Source organism: Neopsephotus bourkii, unplaced genomic scaffold, assembly GCF_033783945.1.
Source record: "Neopsephotus bourkii isolate Nb327-2 ecotype Australia unplaced genomic scaffold, CSIRO-AGI_Nbou_v1 NB_275, whole genome shotgun sequence".
NCBI lineage: Eukaryota > Metazoa > Chordata > Aves > Psittaciformes > Psittacidae > Neopsephotus > Neopsephotus bourkii.
In genome coordinates this window covers 1,212,478-1,234,357 of record NW_026900784.1, presented here as the reverse complement: position 1 = coordinate 1,234,357, position 21,880 = coordinate 1,212,478, and the positions used below count along the sequence as shown (strand labels likewise).

General features: G+C 41.6%; 1 protein-coding gene across 4 annotated transcripts in view; it reads left to right on the top strand.

The window, feature by feature from the left end:
* The first annotated feature begins 478 nt into the window (after positions 1 to 478).
* NECAB1 (N-terminal EF-hand calcium binding protein 1) overlaps positions 479 to 21,880 on the top strand; it is a 52,748-nt gene continuing 31,346 nt past the window's right edge. For 2 of the 4 annotated variants that reach the window (XM_061346793.1, XM_061346790.1), the window contains exons 1-3: positions 479 to 596; positions 4,580 to 4,604; positions 12,308 to 12,416. In XM_061346793.1, the coding sequence (XP_061202777.1) occupies positions 555 to 596; positions 4,580 to 4,604; positions 12,308 to 12,416 (176 nt within the window). In that variant the 5' untranslated portion in view covers positions 479 to 554. The remainder of the gene's footprint in view (positions 597 to 4,579; positions 4,605 to 12,307; positions 12,417 to 21,880) is intronic. The other 2 variants (XM_061346794.1, XM_061346795.1) reach the window with 2 other exon arrangements.

Genomic DNA, 21,880 nt, shown 5'->3' with positions numbered 1-21,880 from the left:
TCTCAAAAAACACAAGCACTCCCAGTTCCTCCCAGCCCCTGATTTTTGACCAGGCAACTTTATTATATTCAAGGACCGTATTTTCAAGCCCAAATGCTTTTGTAGAATGCAGCTGATCATAGTGTCTCCATCAGCCACGTGAAGTTCTGTTTCACCCCATCACCTCTTTGCACTAGGGTGACCTCAAAGCATGGCCAGTCCTGTGATCCAAGAAAGATCACCCCCACGTGAGTGTACTCAAGGGGAAAGCAGCCAAAGTGACGATGAAAACTTGGCCTGACAAAGGCAGGCTGCAAGAACCCAGTGTCTGCCATGGAGAGAGCGCAAGTCTCTCCACGAGCCCACTTCAAAGGCTCAACAAGATGCCTGCGGAGCAGAACGGTGCAAACTCTTCCCCGAGTCCCCGCGAGCGAACGGGAGCAGCAGCAGCAGCAGCAGCCCCTCCCCAGCCTCTTTTGGGTGCTTTTCCAGCGACAGGCGAGGCGGGGCGTGCGGCTCGGCCTTGCCCAAAGCCACCAGCCTGACCGGGGGGCGGCGACGGTTGCGGCGGACGGATGGCGGCGGAGCCGGGAGCGGGGCTGCGCATCTTCCGCGATGTGAGTACGCGGCATCCCTCACATGAACTCCTCCCTCCAGCAGTTGGGGGGTGCGTGTCGTGTGTGTTTTATTTTTTTATGTTTTGCCCTTTTTCCCCCCTCCTTTCCTCCCTGGGGTGGGAAGGAGAGAAACATAACAGAGCAGTGGGTCTTTTGCTTTCCCTTTCTTTTCTCCTTTTCTTTTTTTTTTCCTTTCCTTTTCCCCTTCCCCTTCCCTTTCTCTTTCCCCTTCCCCTTTCCTTTTCCTCTTCCCTTTCCCCTTCCTTTTATTCTCATTCTCTTTCCTCTTTTCCTTCTCCTTCCCTTTCCTTTTTTTGCTTTCCCTTCCCCTTTCCTTTTTCCCTTTCCCTTTTCCCTTTTTATTTTCTGTTTTCCCTTTTCCCTTTCCTTTTCCCCTTTCCTTTTTCTTTTCCTTTCCCCTTTCCCTTTTCCCTTCCTTTTTTCACTTTCCTGTTTTCCTTTTCACTTTCCCGTTTCCCTTTTCTTTTCCCTTCCCCCTTTCCCTTTCCCCTTTCCCCCTTCCCTTTCTCCCTTTCCTCCCCTTTCCTTTTTCCCTTTCCCCTTTCCCCTTTTCCCTTTCCTTCTTTTCCCTTTCTCTTTTCCTGTTTCTCCTTTCCTTTTTAATATTTTTAGCATTTAAAATGCTCATGAGTGGAATGAGTTTGCTTCTTCTGGTGGCATGCATGTGGGAGGAGAGCCCGTTAGCAGTTAGGAGAGGTGCTGGGTGAAAACACTGTCACATTTCAGAATACAGTGCTTGGATTTCTGTTATTTTTTTCTCTGGGCTCTTCAGTGAAGCATTGCTCACACCGCAGGTGTTTTTCCCAAACTGTGTGGGTTCCCTCCCATCCCATTAGACCTGGATGGATTCGAGGTGCCCACGGTTGATGTACCTCTAAGCCTCTCAGCTGTTTGAGGGGTAGCCCAGCAAGGTGCCATCCTACCCCTCAGGGGTGCTGGGCTAGACCATTACCAAGGGCTCGGTATCTCACAAGATGCAGCTCTGAAGTTTTGGTCTAAATATGCCCAGCTCAGAGCATTTCCTTGGTCTGAGGCAAGTCCTGATAAAAGGCAAACTCCCACCCAAACATTCCAAGGTATCCCCTGCATCTCACCTGTCCCCGGCGAGACCTACATATCTTCAGACCAGCTCTACTACCAACTTAGATCTACTTAAGACCAACTCTTGTACCAGGGTTAGTCCACAATATCAGTACTTTATTAAAGGATCCTTCATCTAGCTTTTCTAATATGCCCACATCAACTTCCCCAACATTTTCCACAAATTATTTCAAGCAGCTCCCATCTGCTCATCTCCCGATTTCTCAAGACTGTGAGAAAGCATTTAAATTAGACTATTTGTTGCTTTTTATATCTGTTCAAGTGTATAAGGAAAATGCAGCTTTTCTGAATGTAAATACCACTTGTAAGAGAAACTGGAGAATTAGAGGCATACATCACAAAGACAGAAGAGAAACCACACTAGCCAGGAAAGAGTTAAAAAATATTAGCTTGAGCCAACTCCCCAGTTTAACTCATCACACTGGGTTAGGAAACTGCTAATTGTCAGAATATCTCTTCCCTGGTTTTGTGTCAAAATCCCTATCAAGTGTCCAAATGATTTTAACATCTCCTTAATAAAAAAAAAAAAAAAGAAAAATAATTAATTAAAAGTTACGGTAATGATAAATACATAAAAATTAATTAAAGTTAATTTCAAAATAAATCCATAAAATTACTTCTGCAGAAACCTTTACCACCTTTGACCCATATTTACGGAGCACTTCTAGTTGGTTGAAACTCTGCTGCTACAGCTGTCCTAGTCCTGTCCACCAATAAGCCAAGCCAGAACACCCAGCAGTCTTGGTGACATAGAAGTCATGCACAGGGTGTGGGCTACATCACCTGGTGTGGCTGTATCACCCATGTGGCTCCACACAGGCCCTTGCTATTCATGGCGCAAGTCAGTGATCATCTGCTAATATTGCTCAGGCCCATGCTGGGTATATTTATCTCCCTGCTAAAGCACACCTTGTTCTTTCCCATCAGACACAGCGAGCAGCCCAGCCCAGGCACCTGTGAGGCAAGGAGGAGGGTTTCAGTGCTTCCATTTATGTGGAGGCACCTGCTGTTCCCTTTTATTGAGTGTAACTGGGCAGAAGAAGGCTATCAGATCTCAGAAGGAAAGGAGGCTGCTTGCCAGTAAGACAGGAGAAAGACCAACAACAGTTCCCCCTCCCCCCGAATCCAGGCAAAATTGCCAGGAATGTGGGACTGTGTTTTACCTGTTAAGGATTATAGACAGGTTTTATTTTATTCAAGTAATGCTTTTACTGATCTTTCATTTGCTCTGCATTTAGTCTTTAGTTCTCATTAGGATAAAACTTCCAGTTTAAGAGTAGAAATTTAAAAACCCTGAACAGTCCAATCTTCATACTGAAAATTGAGCTGCATCTTAGTAAGTTAATTTCATATTTTATGTGCTGCAAACTTGGTCCAGTGCAAAGTTCAGCTTAGAGACTATTAGTGAAGTTCTGGATATGGGTAAGAATTCTGCTAGCTCCCCTCCAATTTTCCTATAGAACACAGACATGAAGATGCTCTAACAGACCTTGGCACCTCAGTCCTTGGGTTTCTCACTTGGTTTCACCTCTGGGAGCAGAGCAGTTACGGCATGTGCTAGAGAACCTTTTTAAACAATACCAGGAGTTTATCAAACCAGAGTGTTTCCACTGCTGCCAGCTCTCAAAAATGTATGTGCCCATTTTGAAACTCTTTACTAATATTCATAGCAACAATAGAAACTGTATTTGGAAGCTTTGCTTTCTTCCCTTGTGTAAACTTGGAGCACTGCCCAGACAACTCCCCATTGAAGTTCAGGCTGAAGTAGTGATGGAGTCTACACCCAGAGGCACAGCAGGGTGACAGTGGAAGGCAGCCGCACATATCCGAAGTGTCACATGGTGACCCATGCCACAGCAGACCTACCTCATCTGGAGAGCAAAGAAACTGAAGGAGACCCCCTCTGTTGGTTCTGCTCCCTGTGCCTGATCCCTTCTCCTAAGTGTGGACTAATGTCATGGTACCTGCAGTGGGACTGCAGCAGGGACTGGCACGCATGCCAGCATCTCACCAGCATAAGACATGGCAGTACACCTGCATACAATCCTGGGTGGGTTGTTGCTGTGTCCTGCCACCAATGCAGGGCTGCTTGGAAGGTTTTGCAACCTCTGCTCACAGGGGGCTCCCCTCGGGATCCTCTTCTCAGGCTTTGCACAAGGAGTTGCAGACTGCCTGCATATTTAAATGTCTTCAGCAGGTGCCATTTACAGTGGGGAGAAAAGGCAGCTTGCACACCATGAGGGTAAGCTGGGGTCATGCACAGTTTCCATGGCAGAAGTATTGCAGGGAAGGATCTACAGCAGGCACCCTCATGCTCCTTTGCCTTCCCAGCTTATAAACCTCTGTGTTTTCCTTCTCCCCTTGCTTCTGCATCTGGTTTCTACTTTCTATCAGAGAAATCCTCATATCAGCTCCCACACATTTGATCTCACTGCCTCCCACACTCAGTGTGATCCCTTAATGCCATCCAGCTCCTCTCCTGACTTATACCTTTGTTCCCTCCACCCACAAACCCCTGAGTCTTTCTCACCGTCTCAGATGCTCAGCACATCCTCCCAGCTCTCATCCTTACTCTGGTTCCTTAAACCACTTTTCTCAACCTTGAATTCAGTATCATGGTAGCCATACAGTATGAGGTTTTATGCCTGAACATCATCCTTACAAGCCATGCACAACCTAGAAAATAAAAGCCAGTTCTGATTATGGTCCTGGTTTTCAGTGCACATGGCACAGGAGGAGTTAAGGAAAACAATGATGTGAGGGAAGGCAGACATCAAACTATAGCTGCCCACTAAATTGTATTGTGTGCTATTAACCCATTAAAAAAGGAGTGATTCTGTTCTCTCTCTCTTTTTGTTTAGATATTAAGAAGAGCAGACAAGAATGGTAAGACTGTGTCTTCCCCTCTCCCTTTGGAAAAAAAACCCATCCATCATCGATTCAGCATTTTAAGTCATGCTTTAAACATCCTAACATGAAAACCAGACATCCCTCATGCAATGTATTCTGTTGTGCACTGATCCTCCCTATGAATTCTTCAAGGGCAGATCTTGTGCTTTCACAATTTGGCATATATTTTTGATTTGCACTTTGGGTGCACGTGGGTGTTGTCTTAGTGACATCTGTTCACAAGGTTTGAAATACTTGTTAGTAGCTCCATCTCATGACATTTTAAGAACACCATAGGCTGTATCCAGCAATCAGACTTGTTTCCTACATTTTGCAGTTATGTGTTTGTTTGGCATGTCAGTAGGCAGGATAAACGCTTGAGCTCAAGATGTAACACAAAAGTTGTGAGTTTTTGTTATTTTCTTCATCAGAAGTTTTGCCCACGTACAGCAAGGTACTGTAAGGCTTCACAGATGCTCCCATGCAGCAGGGAAAGGTCCTTGCTGTAAGGACTGCAAATGTAACTACTGGATTTTTTTTGCTGTATACATAGTCATGGTTTGGAACATGACTTTAACCCCCTTTTCCATCTCAGAATTGCTGCACAATTTTGGACAAGTTCCATTTTTGGTTTTGTGCCACATACCCCAGCAGCGAAATGAAGCCGCTAGCCTGTCTCTGCATCACACAGACCACGAGATCTGGCATGTTTGAGGCTATGAAGAGCTTCTGTAGCTCTGCAGTTACCATAATAGTATTTATACTTCACTCTGATAACCAGAGTTAGCTCTTGCAGGGCAAGAAGGAAACACAAGTTTCCTTGTAATAAAAAGCAGTTATTTAGTACTGTAATACCAAAGTACAGGAAGAAGGGGATGTGACTTGTTGAAGAAGCACTGGCCAGACTTTTGTCTTTCCCTGAAAGCATTGAGCAGTGTTAAACCCACAGCTCAAACAGCTTTAACCCTGACAATCAATCCTAAGAAAACAGGTATAGTGCAGGTTCAATAAAGTGTACTCAGGTATCTGAAGAACACCATTATGAAAATCAGAACAACTTTCAAGGAAGAACTATTGGACAGTAAGGGGCTACTGTATGGTTTGGTGTAATAACTGAGCCTGTTGAATAGCTGTTTACTGTTGCTGAGAGGGCAGTCTCACCCACACAGCCCACCTCCAATTGCTATTCCGCCCCCAGCTCATGCAGCAACTGGCACTTCCCACGAGACCATGGCAGGCTCCCTCAGAGACTTCAGGGGCCACGAAATCCATCACTGTGATAGTTTTTTTGGTAGTGTTTTTGTTATTCCCCTCAGTCAGCTTGCCAGTGGCTTGCAAGGGCAGTGGTGCTACAAGCTGAATCCCAAGAGGAGGGCTGGGATGGCAAGGAGAAAAGGGCCCCTGCAGCTTCATGTCCCTGCCCTGAAATTTGAGCTCATGCTCTGTCTCAGCTGTGGTGGATCCACAGCACCTTGGTGGTCAGGAAGACTTGCAGGCCTCACAGGGTTTACCCCACAGCTTATTACGTACACATTGCTATAAAAACTAGGGGAAACAGCGCACACAGTGACAAACATGCTTGTACCAGCACCATACGAAACCACATCAGCTGCCGAGACTTTGGTCGCTGGCATTCATACCTATATATGTGGATGCTTTACAACATAGTGGTAGAAAAGTGGCTAACTTCAGTTAGTTCTGTTAACTTCACTTTAATTCTGTTAATTTAAGTCCATGAACTTGAAATTGTTTCAGCTCTTATGTGCTTAATTGGGTTTGCTCAACCGTCAATTGCCCGTGGGACTTCCACTTTGCTAATCCAGCACTGCACATGCTTGTGCCACATTAATGGGGAGGAAGTTTGTTTTAAGGCTGGGAAGTCCCTTCTCTGAAAGGTTATTGGATATGAGAAGACTTGCCTAACATGTTTACACTGTTGTCAACACAGATTTTAACCTTTTGTTAATGACTAGGATACATTTTCAGTGTCACCCTTCTGAGTAATGGGAAAACAAGTATTGGCTTACAGTAACAAATACTATGTTACTGTCCATGACATGGCCCTGTTAAGCTCTCTCATACACTTTTAATAGGGCTCTTTCAGAGCTGCTCTACTTTTTTTCTTGTGAGATTAAAACACCCCCCCATAAAATTAGCACCAAAACCCATACTATACACTTGCTTGACAGCATCCATCCAAAAAAGTAAATTAAGCTGATAAGTAAGAGTATTATAGGAGATAGGAATTTAGGGACTGTGGAACTTCAGGTTAGCCTTCCACAACAAAGGCAGACAGTGGTTCTGCAATGACAATATCAAATAAGAGATCAAAAGAGCCAAGAAATCCTGCTGAATTGCTGTTACTTAAAAATACTACAGTGATTTATGACAGCAGGGTTTAATTGAGAAGCTCCTTTATTAGTCCCTGCCCTATTTGAAAGAAGCTGTACAAATGTTGTTTCTTTTGTGGTGGTGGCTTCTTTCTTTGCCAGCTCAGGTACTTAAATCATTCTGTTACCTTCCTGTTTCTCGAAATACCACTATGCACAGCTTCCCAAAGTGGGTCAGCGTCATACACTCAGTCTATAGTTCTTATTTCATGGGTGATCAGCTCCGCACTGTATGGAGAAGATCCACACTCCTTGCATAACTGAAAAGGTTGTGTGATTTTCCTAGAGGGAGCACAAGACATAGGGAAGGAATATCACATTTCTAAGAAATACATGGTGCGTAATATTGACAAAAGCAGCAGAGAACCCCAAGGGGAAAGAAGTAATTTCATAAAGGTGAGGTGTTACGTGCTGGCCTTTCTGGAAAGGAGGAGTTTCAGGTTTGCATGTCAAAATGAAATACTGGTCAGGTTTACTTTACAGAACTCTATGCATTCAAAGGAAAGCATGTGGATTTCACACAGAACTGCTGTGGAAAAAATCCAGCTAAAAGCAAAGTTCTTAATTTATTTCATTGCTTTTGCTGTTTAAAACTAAATCAGACTCATTAGATTCCTCTCAAAAAGTAAAACCTTGTCCCTAGCCTGCAAGGGAGAGAGCAAAGGAATACCAGAAACTGGAGCTGCCAAATGCAGTCTTTTGTAATCAAGAAAAATGTTTACCTCCCTTATTTCATAGGCAGCAGTGGTTGCTTATTTGCTTCCTGACCATCTGGATCTACTGCAGCCACCACTCTGGATCCTGTTTCACAGCCCAGGCTCTGCTTTGGGTGGCATTCCCCATGCCACCTCCCTTGGTCCTTCAGGTGCTGCAGGGCTGGACTCTGTGCTCCAGATTCCAAAAATTTATTTCTATAAAGATCAAATGCCTGTTTTTAAACCAAAACCATCTCCCTATTCACTTAGTCTCCTTGGGACCACACGGTTACATGCACCGAGCTTTCCCAGCATAACAGCTGCAGTAATGGCTCAAAATCTTTATTTCTGGTTTTATCAACACTTAATACAGACCAGAGTCAATAAAAGTTTAGTGCATTTGCCTAGAATCTTTAAACCTTCAGTCTGTGTCTGTGCCTTTTTTAATGCAATTTTTTATACCTGGGACCTAGTACAGGTTATAAGCATACTCTTTGGCACACTGAACCTTATTATTTTGGCAGGTCTTTCCTTGGTCTGATTCCAGCCTATGTGCCATATGCCAATGAATCAGGTGTTTTTCAATGTTTTGTATCTGCTTCCACCCACTTGTGTCTGTTGTCCTGTGTGTGCCCCCCACTGCTTCATTCTCTCTGTGTATAAGGCAACTGTAAGCCATCAAAAATATGTCCTAGAGACTGCTTGTGTTTCTGGAGCAGACTGGCTGGGGGATATCACTAGATCCTATTTTATACATTAAAACATCTATTCAATAGAGAGGTGAATTTTACAGAAATAAATGTAAGAATGCAATTGCTCCCATAAAACACTGTAAATATATTTCTAAACTTGCAAGCACTACATAGGGATACTCATTTGATTGTTTATGATTTTATCTGCCAGTCAGAAGTGTTTGGCTCCAAGGAGAAGGGGCAACTGTGCTTGTTTTTGAGGGAACCCTGCTTTTCACAGACATCAGAGCAGACACACAGAAGCAAGCAGAACAACAGAAGCAAGCGGAAGCAGAGCAGACACACAGAAGCAAGCAGAAGTTGCAGAACAGCTTATTTAAGATAATGTTTCCAAAGCAAACACTGCTGAAGGTTGATTTGTCTGAGGGATGCATGGCTTCAGAGAAGTCTGTCTATCATGAATCATCTGTCCCCTATCATTTTGCCACAGAGGCACAGATTGAAGCATCTGTAATGGAGATTTCTGTTCAGCTGCTCTGAAGCACTTAAACCAGGCAGTACATATGTGGGTGCTCCGAGGGCAGTGAAGGTGAGCCCCAGGGAAGCAGTGCTGAGGGTATGTAATGCAGCCTTTAAAATAAAACCCATTCTTGACACCTGAAACAGAAAATTAGCTATGAAACATGTCTTCAAACACACAACACAAGGAGCACGTGTTAGGAGCTGGGTCTGCACTTCATCTGAGCAGTGAGGAAGTGCAGGGGTGGCCTGAGCCACCAGCAGCCAAGTCCCCAGCTGCACTAGCAAAGCAGTTGCATTCATAGAAAATCAGAGAAATGCCCTGGAGAATCAGAGCTTTTTTTTTTTTTTTTTTTTAAACGTAACCGTATGAAGTCTATGTATAACCAAATAGAATCATAGAATAGTTAGGGTTGGAAAGGACCTCAAGATCATCAAGTTCCAACCCCCCTGCCATGGGCAGGGACACCTCACACTAAACCGTATAACCCAAGGCTCTGTCCAACCTGGCCTTGAACACTGCCAGGGATGGAGCATTCACAGCCTCCCTGGGAAACCCATTCCAGTGCCTCACCACCCTAACAGGAAAGAATTTCTTCCTTATATCAAATCTAAAATTCCCCTGTTTAAGTTTGAACCCGTTACCCTTTGTCCTATCAGTACAATCCCTAACGAAGAGTCCCTCCCCAGCATCCCTATAGGCCCCCTTCAGATACTGGAAGGCTGCTATGAGGTCTCCATGCAGCCTTCTCTTGTCCAGGCTGAACAGCCCCAACTTTCTCAGCCGATCTTCATATGGGAGGTGCTCCAGTCCCCTGATCATTCACGTGGCCCTCCTCTGGACTTGTTCCAACAGTTCCATGACCTTTTTATGTCGAGGACATCAGAACCGCACACAATACTCCAAGTGAGGTCTCACGAGAGCAGAATAAAGGGGCGGGATCACCTCCTTCGACCTGCTGGTCATGCTCCTTTTGATGCAGCCCAGGATATGGTTGGCTTTCTGGGCTGCAAGCGCACACTGAAGCCAGCTCATGTTCATTTTCTCATCGACCAGCACCCCCAAGTCCTTCTCCGCAGGGCTGCTCTGAATCTATTCTCTGCCCAACCTGTAGCTGTGTCTGGGATTGCTCAGACCCAGGGGTAGGACCTTGCACTTGACATGGTTAAACTTCATGAGGCTGGCATCAGCCCACCTCACAAGCGTGTCAAGGTCCCTCTGGATGGCATTCCTTCCCTCCAGCGTATCAACCGAACCACACAGCTTGGTGTCATCGGCAAACTTGCTGAGGACGCACTCAATCCCACTGTCCATGTCAGCGACAAAGATGCTGAACAAGACCGGTCCCAACACCGATCCCTGAGGGACACCACTAGTTACTGGTCTCCAGCTGGACATTGAGCCATTGACCACAACTCTTCACAGGCATCAGTCCAGCCAGTTCTTTATCCACTGAGGTGTCCACCTATCAAATTGAAGTCTCTCCGATTTAGAGACAATGATGTCATGTGGGACAGTGTCAAACACTTTGCACAAGTCCAGGTAGATGATACCAACTGCTCAACCCCTGTCCATCAGTTCTGTAGCCCCACCACAGAAGGCCACCAAATTGGTCAGGCAGGATTTCCCTTTAGTGAAGCCATGCTGGCTGTCACCAAGCACCTTGTTGTTTTTCATGTGCCTTAGCATGCCTTCCAGGAGAATCTGCTCCAAGATTTTGCCAGGCACAAGAGGTGACACTCTGTCTGTAATTCCCTGGGTCATCCATTTTCCCCTTCTTGAAAATGAGGGGTTATATTTCCCTTTTTCCAGTCATCAAATAGGTTCAGACCTCCTGTTTTGACAGCCACAGGCTCTGTGATGTGTCAGTCAGTGTTGATAACATCCAAAATGTTATTGAGCATAAGTAGCAATGAAGCAAAAGTCAATGTCTGCTCTTGGATGGTAAAGTGTAAAGAAAATAGCTAAAGTGTCCAACCTGTCTGTTGGCAGATGATTAGTTTTCTGGATTGATGTAAAGCAAATGATCCTGAAGAAGAGGGATAGACAGATGTTTTAGGGTTTGTGTCATACCCAGACTGTTCTATGAATAAAGTTATAATATGTTCATCTCAGGAAAGTTGCCAAAAAAATCACTAGTTTCTTCAGTATGTGTGTAACTTCCATGCAAATCACTAATTCCCAGCAAAGGCTAAAGCTGCAGAGGCAGTTTGTTTAAACAATCAATTGTATCCATATGAATCAAAGGAAGCAGAGCTATGAAAAGCTTGTTTCAACAAGCTCAGTGTTTGATATTCCTTCTCCATAGCCAGTGCCAAACAGCAAATGTATTTAGATTCTCAGTTAGGTAGGCACGGCAGTATTGTGCCATCCTTGGTTTTAGCTCTTGTACATCTTGACATTTTATTTTGATCATAATGATGATTATCTCCAGCTACAATCTGTCTTTTCTTACTGAACATTTCAAAATGTTTTGGTGAAGCACACAGTTAATTTGTACAATTTTCAAGCCCCTTGAAGATTATGTATGTGAAGCCATATATTCAAGTCAAAGAAATGATGAAATAATAACAGAGTGAGGAAACCCCTGAGCTCTGCTCTTCAAATCTGCATGCTGTAGTATAGCATGTAGTTACAGGATTCAGATACTGCCTTTATAATAGATTCTTCACCACTATGAAATTAGGCCACAATATGTTGTAGATTAGTTTAGTATTTAGGACATCTTAATCTTACCCTTTACAGTTGTTTAGTGCTCTATGAGGGTTTCAGTATATTACTGAAGGAAGAGAAAGAGACATGTAAACTTAAATTTAGTGCTACCCAAAACAGAGTTATAAGGTGTTAGGCTTTTAGAATTTTCTTTATGCTTCTCAAGGCTCAGTCAATTTAAATAAATTATTACTTATCTACCCTTTAACCATTCAAATTTCTTCTACATAAAAGCAAAAGGTGGATCTTTTGTTTTGGCTTTTGTTTGCTGATTATCAGTCTTGCTTTTAAAACTCACTACATTAGTCAATGATCTTCCATGAATATGTGAGGACATGGGCAGGGACTGAGTAAGGAAAGCATATGGCAGGATGGGGAGAGGAGACAATGAATGGGATCTGGGCAAAGATAGGACTATGTTCATGCATTTGTCAATAAAGACTTACCAACTAACTTTGCCTGAAAGATAAGAAGGAAGAAGAGATACCAGGCAAATTGAGAACTCTGATGCAACAGCTGACACAACAGCACTTAGCATCATGTTCTTCATGTGTCTTGATCAGATATGTGAATTTTCTACATTTAGTCTGAAGAGCTAGAGGTTTTTAATAGTTTCCCCTTGTATTGTGTGAAATAAACAGGCAGAACTATAAACAAAACAAAAGCACTTTCCATTTCTTCATTGTTTCAGATGATGGAAAACTCTCCTTTGATGAATTCAAAGCTTACTTTGCGGATGGAATTCTGAGTGGAGAAGAACTACATGAACTTTTTCATACCATTGATACACACAACAATGAGTAAGTGCCCCCTTCTTAAAATTACAGTGCTACTCTCTGTATCTGAGAATGGAAAAAAGACATCAGGCTGATTTTAGAAAACAAGTCTGAGAAGAATGCTGCATGAGGGAAGCTAGGCTGTGGCATATGGCTCTAAACTGTACAAGTGACATATTTCTAAACCTTGTAGAAATACCTGCATGTTCCAATAAATGTGATTTACATCCTTAAAACATGGGGTAGAATGCAACAAAGACAGAGAAAGAGGTTTCCCAGATAAACAGATAACACAGGAGAAGCAGCAATGTAAAGATGTCCCTCATGATAAGAATAGAAGGCTGTTATTATTTCCCTTGTTTCCCATAGTTTTATAATTTATCGAAAGTGCTTACATGCTATAAATTTCAAGCAGAAGACTGCTAAATAAATAGGTACCATGTACAGACTAAATAAGTGTAATAATTTTATTTCCTCTGGTTTCTTAAAATCAGTGGCAAAGACTGAGAAACAAATATGATCTTCAGCAAATACAAAGCATGCAGTCTGTCTAATCCTAGCAAAATGAATATTGGTTATTAGAAAACCATGGGAATTTACTTAGCAGATTTAAGGGCCTCCGTGCAAATTTTTAACCCAGAGTCAAACACTCATTTCAGAGCTGTTTCATACAGCTTTGGTCTTCCTCATGTGTACCACGTATCTGCATGAAAGTGGTTTTATTTTGCCATGATTCCATTTGTCAGGAAGCATCCCAATAAGGGCTGATATCCTCGATGATTATGTAACATTTCTAAGAAAAAAAAAAAAATAGATGTTTTACATTTATTTTTCCTTTGATTCGTAAAGCTTTTTTTTTTAATTTGTAAAATATTTTTATTTCTAAACCTTTTTCTTTTTAGCAGAGAATATCTGGATCTGAACAATATGTGGAAAAGCGAGAATAACATTTTATGGGGTTTTTTGTCTGAGAGCTAGGCATACCTGAAGAATAGGTGTGACTTCATTGAACGATACAGTGTCCTGGGTTCACTTGTAACAGTTACTTTTGCCTCCTTTGTAGCTGGTGCAATGCTGTTTGCAGCTTTAGTCTGAGAACAGTACTGATAACACACCAATGTTTTTAGTTGCTGCTAACTAATGTTTACTCAGATCAAGGACTTTTTCAGTAATATGTATGTAATTACATACAGTTATTAGCTGAGAACAGGTAATGAAACTGACACACCAGCCATTTGAGATAGAGGTCATTTGCCAGGAAAAGTCTGGCAAAAAGCAGGGCACAAAAGTCACAGAGAGTAAGTACTGTGAAGGATGTATTTCAGGGAAATGAACAGGTGGAAGGATAAAAAAAAACTTACGAAATTGCATTTTCCAGCCAGAAGAAAGGGTGCTTTGTATTGACTGATTAATATTGGTTATAGAGTAGAACAGGTAATAACACAACTTATAATAAGCTTTTTGAGTTTGGGTTGTTTATTTTTTTTTTTAATTAAGTCTTTAACTGATAAAAGGGTTAGTGCCTGACTTTGTGGCTGAAAAGTATTGTGCACTGCTTGATCTTGCTCTTAAAGAGAGGTAAACAGTCTTTGAAGGCTTTCCCTTAGTACTTTTGAAAGCTTTTGGGAACCCTGTCATCGGGCAGGCAGCAAGGTGGAGCATGTCAAATATCAGATGGATATAGCAAAGAGAGACAGTACAATATAAACTTCTTGTTAATATAGCTTTCTAGCAAGTCACTTGAAGCATATATAATAAGGAGGCAAAAACTTTACTCACTGGCATTTGCTGAAAAGGGCAGGTTATGTAAAATGTCTCAAATTAACCATCTGGTTAAGAAAAGTAGCAAAATATTCACTGAACCTTGGGAAGTCTTGTAACATAAACATCAGGAGAATCATGTACATATCAAACAATCCCCAAACCACTTATTTTGTGTGGTTTTACTTGCAAATTACCCAAGGGAATGAAATGAAAATCATGGTTTGTGCCTATCAATCTCAAGTAGTTTGTGGGTGGGTTTTGGTAGGGGAGGGTGAGAAATTCTACTCATTTGTGATTCTAGTAGAAGATTTGCACAGACTATTTTGCTTCTCTTACCCAGTTTAAATGCAGATTCTGTCACATTCTGGGCAAATCATTTATCTTCTCTCTGCTTCACTATTTGCAAAATGCAGACCGTAGTTCCCTATCCCTGAAATATTTTGTAAGCATTGAGATTGCACAATGATTTATGCTACATGTAAATGCTTAGGACAGATGGCTAGGGAAGCATGTCATGATCCACTAGATCATTTCTTGGAGTATCTCAAGATTCCATACTCAGCTTGTCACAAGAGCAGACAGGTTGTTTCCACCTGCACTAAGTCTTATAGCTCTGCCAGCATTCAAAACGTCACTGTCTGCTGTGTGCATGAGTCTTTGTTCTTCAAAGCCTGAAGATAAAAAAGGACAGGTTGCCTTGAGATGATATTCATGGGCCACAAGCTCAATCAGTCTGAGTTTTCAGCTCTGCTGCAGCAATCTTTCAAAAAAATATTCAAAGCATACAAAACGTACACCGGTTTAACACTTTTTGAACTCCCTGTTATAGGGGTCCTAATGTCAATCTTGTTGAAGAGAGACTTAGAAGATTATTAACTTTGAAAAAGACCAAGCCAATCTAAGGTAACATACCTGTTACAAAGCATATGGAAACTATGCAAGGCAATGGAAGTCTGCTAAAATGGGCAATTACCATTTTCAGTGTGACAGCAGGGCAAATAATAGAGGGTTTAACTTCCCAGTAATTGAGGTTGTGTCTGCCTAACTGACTGTGATCTCTGCACCTTACTGTTTGGTTCAGTGACCATAATCACCAGGAAAAGAGATGAGTAGGAGTTAGTCACCACCACTTAAAGTTTCCAGGTTGAACTGGAGTTCATTATGCCAGGATGAATTTATATGTCTAGACCCTGAAGTACAGGTTATTCATTTGGGGCAGATCATTGCTTTTACTGAAGATTTGCATTATCTAAGGATCTTTCCTCACTACAGCATTTGGAACATATATTTTGCAATTTATGAACATACTTACATGCAGACTACTTTGTGGCTATATTTTTTCTAATTCATAAAATCTACATTACCTTTGCATGAAATCTAAATATTAAATTAGTACCAGTAAAGACATGCCATACAAATGGATTGCCTGATTTTTTTAATGTCCATTCATTTTTCCTTGTAATACTACCAGAAACAAATGTATAAGTTAATATATACGGGGTATGATATTGATTAATAATGATGCTATCACTAGGCAGACAACCAAATTAGGTGAAGTACCGTGTCCATGCAAAAAGGAAGGGTTTTATTTTTACCCGTATTTTAGTACTGCTATAATGTTTTACATTCCTTGAAGGTCTTTTAATATAAAAATTATATTCGTAAGAACTAGCAATCAAAAAGGTAAATTGTAAACAATTACATTTGGGGTGAGGTCTTCCATCCACTGAGCCATAAGCCAATATAATTATTAGTTTATAGGCCAACTAAACATAGAGTTACACAGAGATTTCCTTCACGGGCAGACCAGCTCATACCTGTTCACAGGGCCTTAACATAAGTTGTTGGTTTTTTTAAAAGCCTCCAATCACCACAAAGAAAGAAGAGGACACTGGACCAAGGGCCATTGTGGTGACCCAGTGAATGCCAGCCTCCTGTTTTTTAACGAAGGCAGGGAGATAATACCAAGATTAATTAATACATTACATTTTAATATTTTTCACTAAAACAAGCAACTTGTGATTGTTCAGAGATACTGTGCTTCAAAAGCTACATAAAGAGGCAGCAGAACACTTTTATTAGGCCCTGCAGCTAGCATTCCTGACATCTAAGTAGTGCAAGGTAACTGCTTTAGGGCAGCAGCTTTAAACTGTTCTTCCTTCAGTGCAGTTTCCAGTATTGTTATTACTTCAAGTTGAAGCTGAAAGCCAATTAGGTGTTTGATTTCCACTGAAAGTCACTTGTATTTGTGCTTTCCAGGATTTTATGAAACCTTTGGGCAATCCGTATTCAATCACATACCATTAAATAGTGTAAAGAAGCTGCTATGGAGGGCCCCACTCAGACGCCCTCACTCTGTCAGTGTAAGAAAAGGCTTTGCATTGAAGCAGCAGTGATTAGGTCTGAGCTGTTACAGCCAGGTCTCCAGATTCTCATTTCCTAGCATGCACTTAGCACCTGGATCTACTGCAGAGCAGTGTCTTGTATTTAAAGACCTTTAAAAATTATAGGCAAGAAACCAAGAGCAGTATTAAAGACTTAAGCTTCAACCTAGAGTTGTACAATGATTCTTCTCCCCTTATTCATAATGGCTTAAAGGTTTTGCAGACAGCCCAGAAACAAGGACAATAAAAGCATCTGGGCAAGATCTTGAACTCTGTTGAAGGTATCAGAAGGCCAAGATATATCCTGACAGTGCGTTGAGCAGCAGTCAAGCCCCCACAGCATGACTTAGATCAACATGAGGGCACGGCTATGAGCAAGAGGAATTGCTCATCTTTGCCTTCTGATTGGACATACATTTGACATGAGGAGGCAAATGCAGGTGCTGTAAAGGCACCAGAAGTCTTTCCTGGGGCTGAGAGGGAAGGTGACAAAACACAGCTAATGGAGGACATGGTCTGCAGGTCATGTCTGAAGTAATTTTGAAACTGAAGATCTACATGCTCTGCTGTCTTGGAGCATCCCAGTTATTAAATCCTCTGTCAAAGTGAACATGAAACACTTATTTTGGTTGTGTAGCAATTAGTACTATAATGGCATGAGCATAAATCAATACACAGAGCTCAAGCCAAAGGCTATCAGGGACTGATGCTCAAAGCCACCTGAAGATAGAAGTGAGCTAATGATGTTAACTACAAGAAACATTTTATGGTTTCAGAAATTGCAGACTTTTACGAAGGCAGTATCCAAGAGGTGTAAGGTAGAGTAGAGTTGTCTTGCAACCTTAAGCATTGTGTTTCTTAATATATTCTCCTAAGTGCTATTTTTAGGAGCAGATTGGAGCACAAGATTATTTTACAGATTAAATAGGAAGATTAATAGGAATGTGACTGGGTTTGCCGACTTCCCATTTGAAAAATATAGAAGACTTTTTTAGTATTATTTCCATTGCTTTTTCATTTCTCAGCCCTTTTGAATCACTAAATCCTAATGTATACACAAAATCCAAATCTGAAGATCTTTTTCTTCCCATGTTTGCATCTAATCAGGAGCAAAAATCATATTTTCATTGTAAATTTATATTTCTAAATATTTTAATAATGTGTGCATTATTTCTACTAGCTACTTTGTATCTGAAACATTTCTATAAGCTTTCATCTGGTTTCACAATCCAGTGTGTGTGTATGTTCAGTGCAGCTGTCTGGGAATTGCAATATTGCTGAAGGAACTATTTAAACTTCTGATTATCCCAGTCCAGAAAACCCTAACCTGTGGGGTTAGCGTGCTCTAAACAATTAGTAGGTTGCATTACCTGGACGTGCCTTTACTGAATGTTAAACAACCTGCATGCAAGACAGGATCACATCACAGTTCAACCTCAGAAGATGAAGTTCTATAGAAATACATCTGTTTTGTTTACACTTGTTATTGCCTGAAATAGAGAGAAATTGTCAACAGCACAGATCTTTTTATACATGGAGAGAAGTATTCAGGAAAAGTTTGAAATTTGTGGCTTATGGGGTCAATACTTTTATAGCTCATTTCCTTGGTAAATCTGCCCCAGTTTAATTTTAATGTCAGCTCTGATGAGCCCATGTTTCAGCAGAGCAAGAATCCTTGACACAGTTAATGGTTTAGTGAATGGGTTTTAGCAATCATTGCAAATGTAAGCCTCCCTTTTACTCTTATCCTTCTCCCTTCCTTCCCCAACTCATAACTTTCATGGAAATTGTTTTTGAATAACAGCATCCTTAGGGAAAAGTTGTCAGAAGATAATGAGAAGATAGGGCAAAATTACAAACTAAAAGACATGCAGACAATCTCAAGGGGATTCAGACTGCAGCACTGTTGGAGAGATACTTGATAAAAGCTACACTGATTACTGATGAATGAGTCAGTGGGGAATTAGACTTGGTTTTCTCACTTTTCTCTTCGTAAAACAAAGTTCTCAGCGAGGACCTTAGTTAGAAAGTAAGAGGGATGCTAGAACTATTGAGGCAGACCTGAGGCACAGGCAACCTCCCAAAGGTAAGATCCCATTAAACCTTTGTGTGTGGCACAAGTTTAACTATGTGCAAGCCAGAGGTGAATTTGATGAGGACCTGAGAGCCTCAGCCACTTGCAGTGCTGAGCTTATGCTGGGCATTTAGGAGAGAGCCTGTCATACTGGACATACTGCCCATGTAGGGATAGGACTTGGCACTATGGAGACACATCTACACTTGCATGCATATGTGTCATCAGGGTATCTAAGGCTTCCTCATAGTCAGTGAAGTCACTGGCATCTAAGAAGTAATTCTGCTCACATAGGTTTCAGCACTGATGCCCAGGCATAAGCATATAAGATGTTCCCACCTGAGACATCAGCCCAAGGTGGACAGGATGACACAGGCAAAGCAGTTGGGACATAGGTGGTGAGAGAAATGCTAGAGCATCTGACACAATGCTAGATGCCTATGTTTTATCCAACTACTCAGGCTCCTGACAGCTGAGTCTACTGAAAACCTCCCAGCTTCTTTGAATACACTGGGGCTCCGTTGCCTGGCAGGGGAGGTTGGACACAAAGCGCACTTAACAGCTATCTGTATTTAGGACTCGGCCCCAGAGTGATTCCACCTTCCTTCCACCTGCCTAGATCTTCATTAGTAGAGCCCCCGTTCCCCCTTTAGGCCAAAAGAGGAATGCCGAGATCATCTGGCTGAATAGCAAACTCCAAAAGGATGCCAATTTGATGTTTGAGAGCAAAAGGTTGGTTAGCATTATCTTACAATTGTGGGAACCCATCCAGCATTAGCGTGCATTAGCACTGAGCACTGAAACTAAAATGGAATGCACCACAATGCTTCCTTCAAGACTCTGGTTGTAATGATAATAATGACAAATCCCAATAGCTTAACAGTAGTCTAGGATAGTAATGATCTGTGCCTGGGATGGGTTTTTTTTGTTTCAGTTGGAAGGCATATTTTAGTCTTATGCTATTGCTGATTTATCATGGTTCAATACAAGTACACAGAAAAAAAAATAAACTTATAAGTACAGTGAAGAAAAAAAAGATTTATTAAAAACAGCGTGAGATACAGACAGGCTTTTTAATTAGATGAACTGCAGGTGAGTGAAAATGCTTTTCTAAAAAGGAATTATTGAATGCAAAAAAATTGCATTACTAAAATAATATAGTGGGTAAAATAATACAGTGGGTTTTGAGTGTTTTTTTTAAACCAGATTTTTTAGACTGAATAAGAATTTCAGGCGTATGGTGCAGCACTGACATCAGAAAGGCGTGTTTGCTACTGTTTAAGAGACACAATCGCAGCTATTAGTTTTAACTATCACTTTTCAAAACAATAGCTATATAAATCAGTTGGAAATGAAGAACAGAGAAAAAGGCAAGAGACTGGTCAGACTGTGAGCTAATTATATAGTTTGATATTTCATGACTGAACAAAACAAGTTCACTGAGAATGATTTACACAAGTACTGATGCTAACAGATCCTCTGGCCAGGAAGACAAGTTGCAAATAGAGTTGCTTGGAAATTTTCCATATAAATGGTTATTTTTAATGGGAAATTCAGCCTTCTGCAGAAAAAAATGGAAATCACTTACAGTGGGAAGATCAAACTGTAATAAAGAGTTTCAGTTGCATTGACCTAAATATAGTTGACCTAGAATCAGTTCAGTTCTTCAGAAGATAACACTGGCTTCCAAGCAGTGAGCTCATTGCCTAATGGTAGGTGTAGTCTGAGGGCCTAGTCCTTTCCATAATCTGGGTTTCCTAAAGAATCACAGCAGGCTTGTTGTGTCTATCAACATGTGCATTTCCAAGGAGTTTAATAAACAAAATAAACATTTTGTGTATCAATAAACAATTTTGTATAACAATAAATAAACACAGTTTAAAAAAGATTTGGGGATAGAACTAGAATTTGAACCATCAACTTCTATGGGTGAAAACTCTGAAATTTGCTCCTTGTGGCAAAAAAACCCCACCATGGTATTGCCTCACATCTCCTCAAAAATCATAGCTCTGCAGCCCTTGTAGAGCTATCTACAGATTTTATCATGCGCTGCAACTTTTAATAGTACCATTAAGATACTTTTAGCAACACAGAGACTGTTACAGCTTGGATGATTAAGGTGGCTAGCCAGCTATGTAGTCATCATATTCCTGTGAATCACTGCCTATCAAAGGACTAGGTTTGGGCTTCTTTTTCAGATGAATTGTTAGTCGGGAAAAAAAAAACCTTTACTCTGTTCTGTAGTCCTGCCACACACAAAGCATGTCACAGCCCAGAGAGCTAAGCTGGTCACTGCCTTTAGAAGCCCAGAAGCTGCAGAGCCGAGCTAGCCCTGGGGTTGAAGAGCAGAGGTGTCCTCAGGGGAGCAGCAAGTCTGGTTTCCCAAGGACCAGTCCCGGGAGGTCTGTCCCACTTTTACCTCTTCTTCCTCCTCTCCCTTGTCTAGTGCTCGGGCACATGTCTCATTTTGCTGACTTGAAGTGGGATGGTATGCAGGCTTTCTTGTTGCAAAGAACTTACATCTTTTTGGCTGAGATTGTCTATGCATGTCTATTCAGTTACACAGTCTAAGTAACATTTAATTCCTTTCAGTCACAAATTATATGCTTCTACTTAACAATAGGAGATACCAGCCTTGAACTTTCGTCCCTGAAACCAGATTTAGCAAAGAGATGCGCAAATGGGACCCAACAAAAAGGGTGGGTTTAAGCCTCTGAAATAAGTCTCTCTTATATCTGAGAATGAAGAGAGATCTGAAAAAGAAAGTGCTATCCTTCTCCAGCTACGGTACTCATGGCAATGAATTTCCTAAATTAAGTTAGTTCAGAAAGTCTTTCATATATGGATTCTTCAATAAAATAGCTTCTTTGGACACTAGAGTCCATGATTTATATATAATTCCTGTATTGAAGAGATGCCACTGCCTCTTCTTGTGGTCCAGAGAAAATATACAGATCTTCTGCTGGTACCTTTGCCTAGAGGTGCCTTTTCTTCCAGAGAACAGTATGTGTCAGGTCAGTGGATTGCGCTGTGGACTGGTGAATTCACACCAATGGAATGGGTGGAATAGCTTTAACCTTCCGTCCTCCCTGGCTGGCCCCAGTTCACACCTGACTGTGGTGGGCAGAATAAGAGCATGATCACAGCTGCTTTAAACTACTACATTTCGAGCTTCTTCCAGATGTATCACAAATAGGCACTTCTGCCATGGTTCACTGAAGTGAATTTGCTTAAAGCTTCTGTCACTGAGCAACAGGTATGATCAA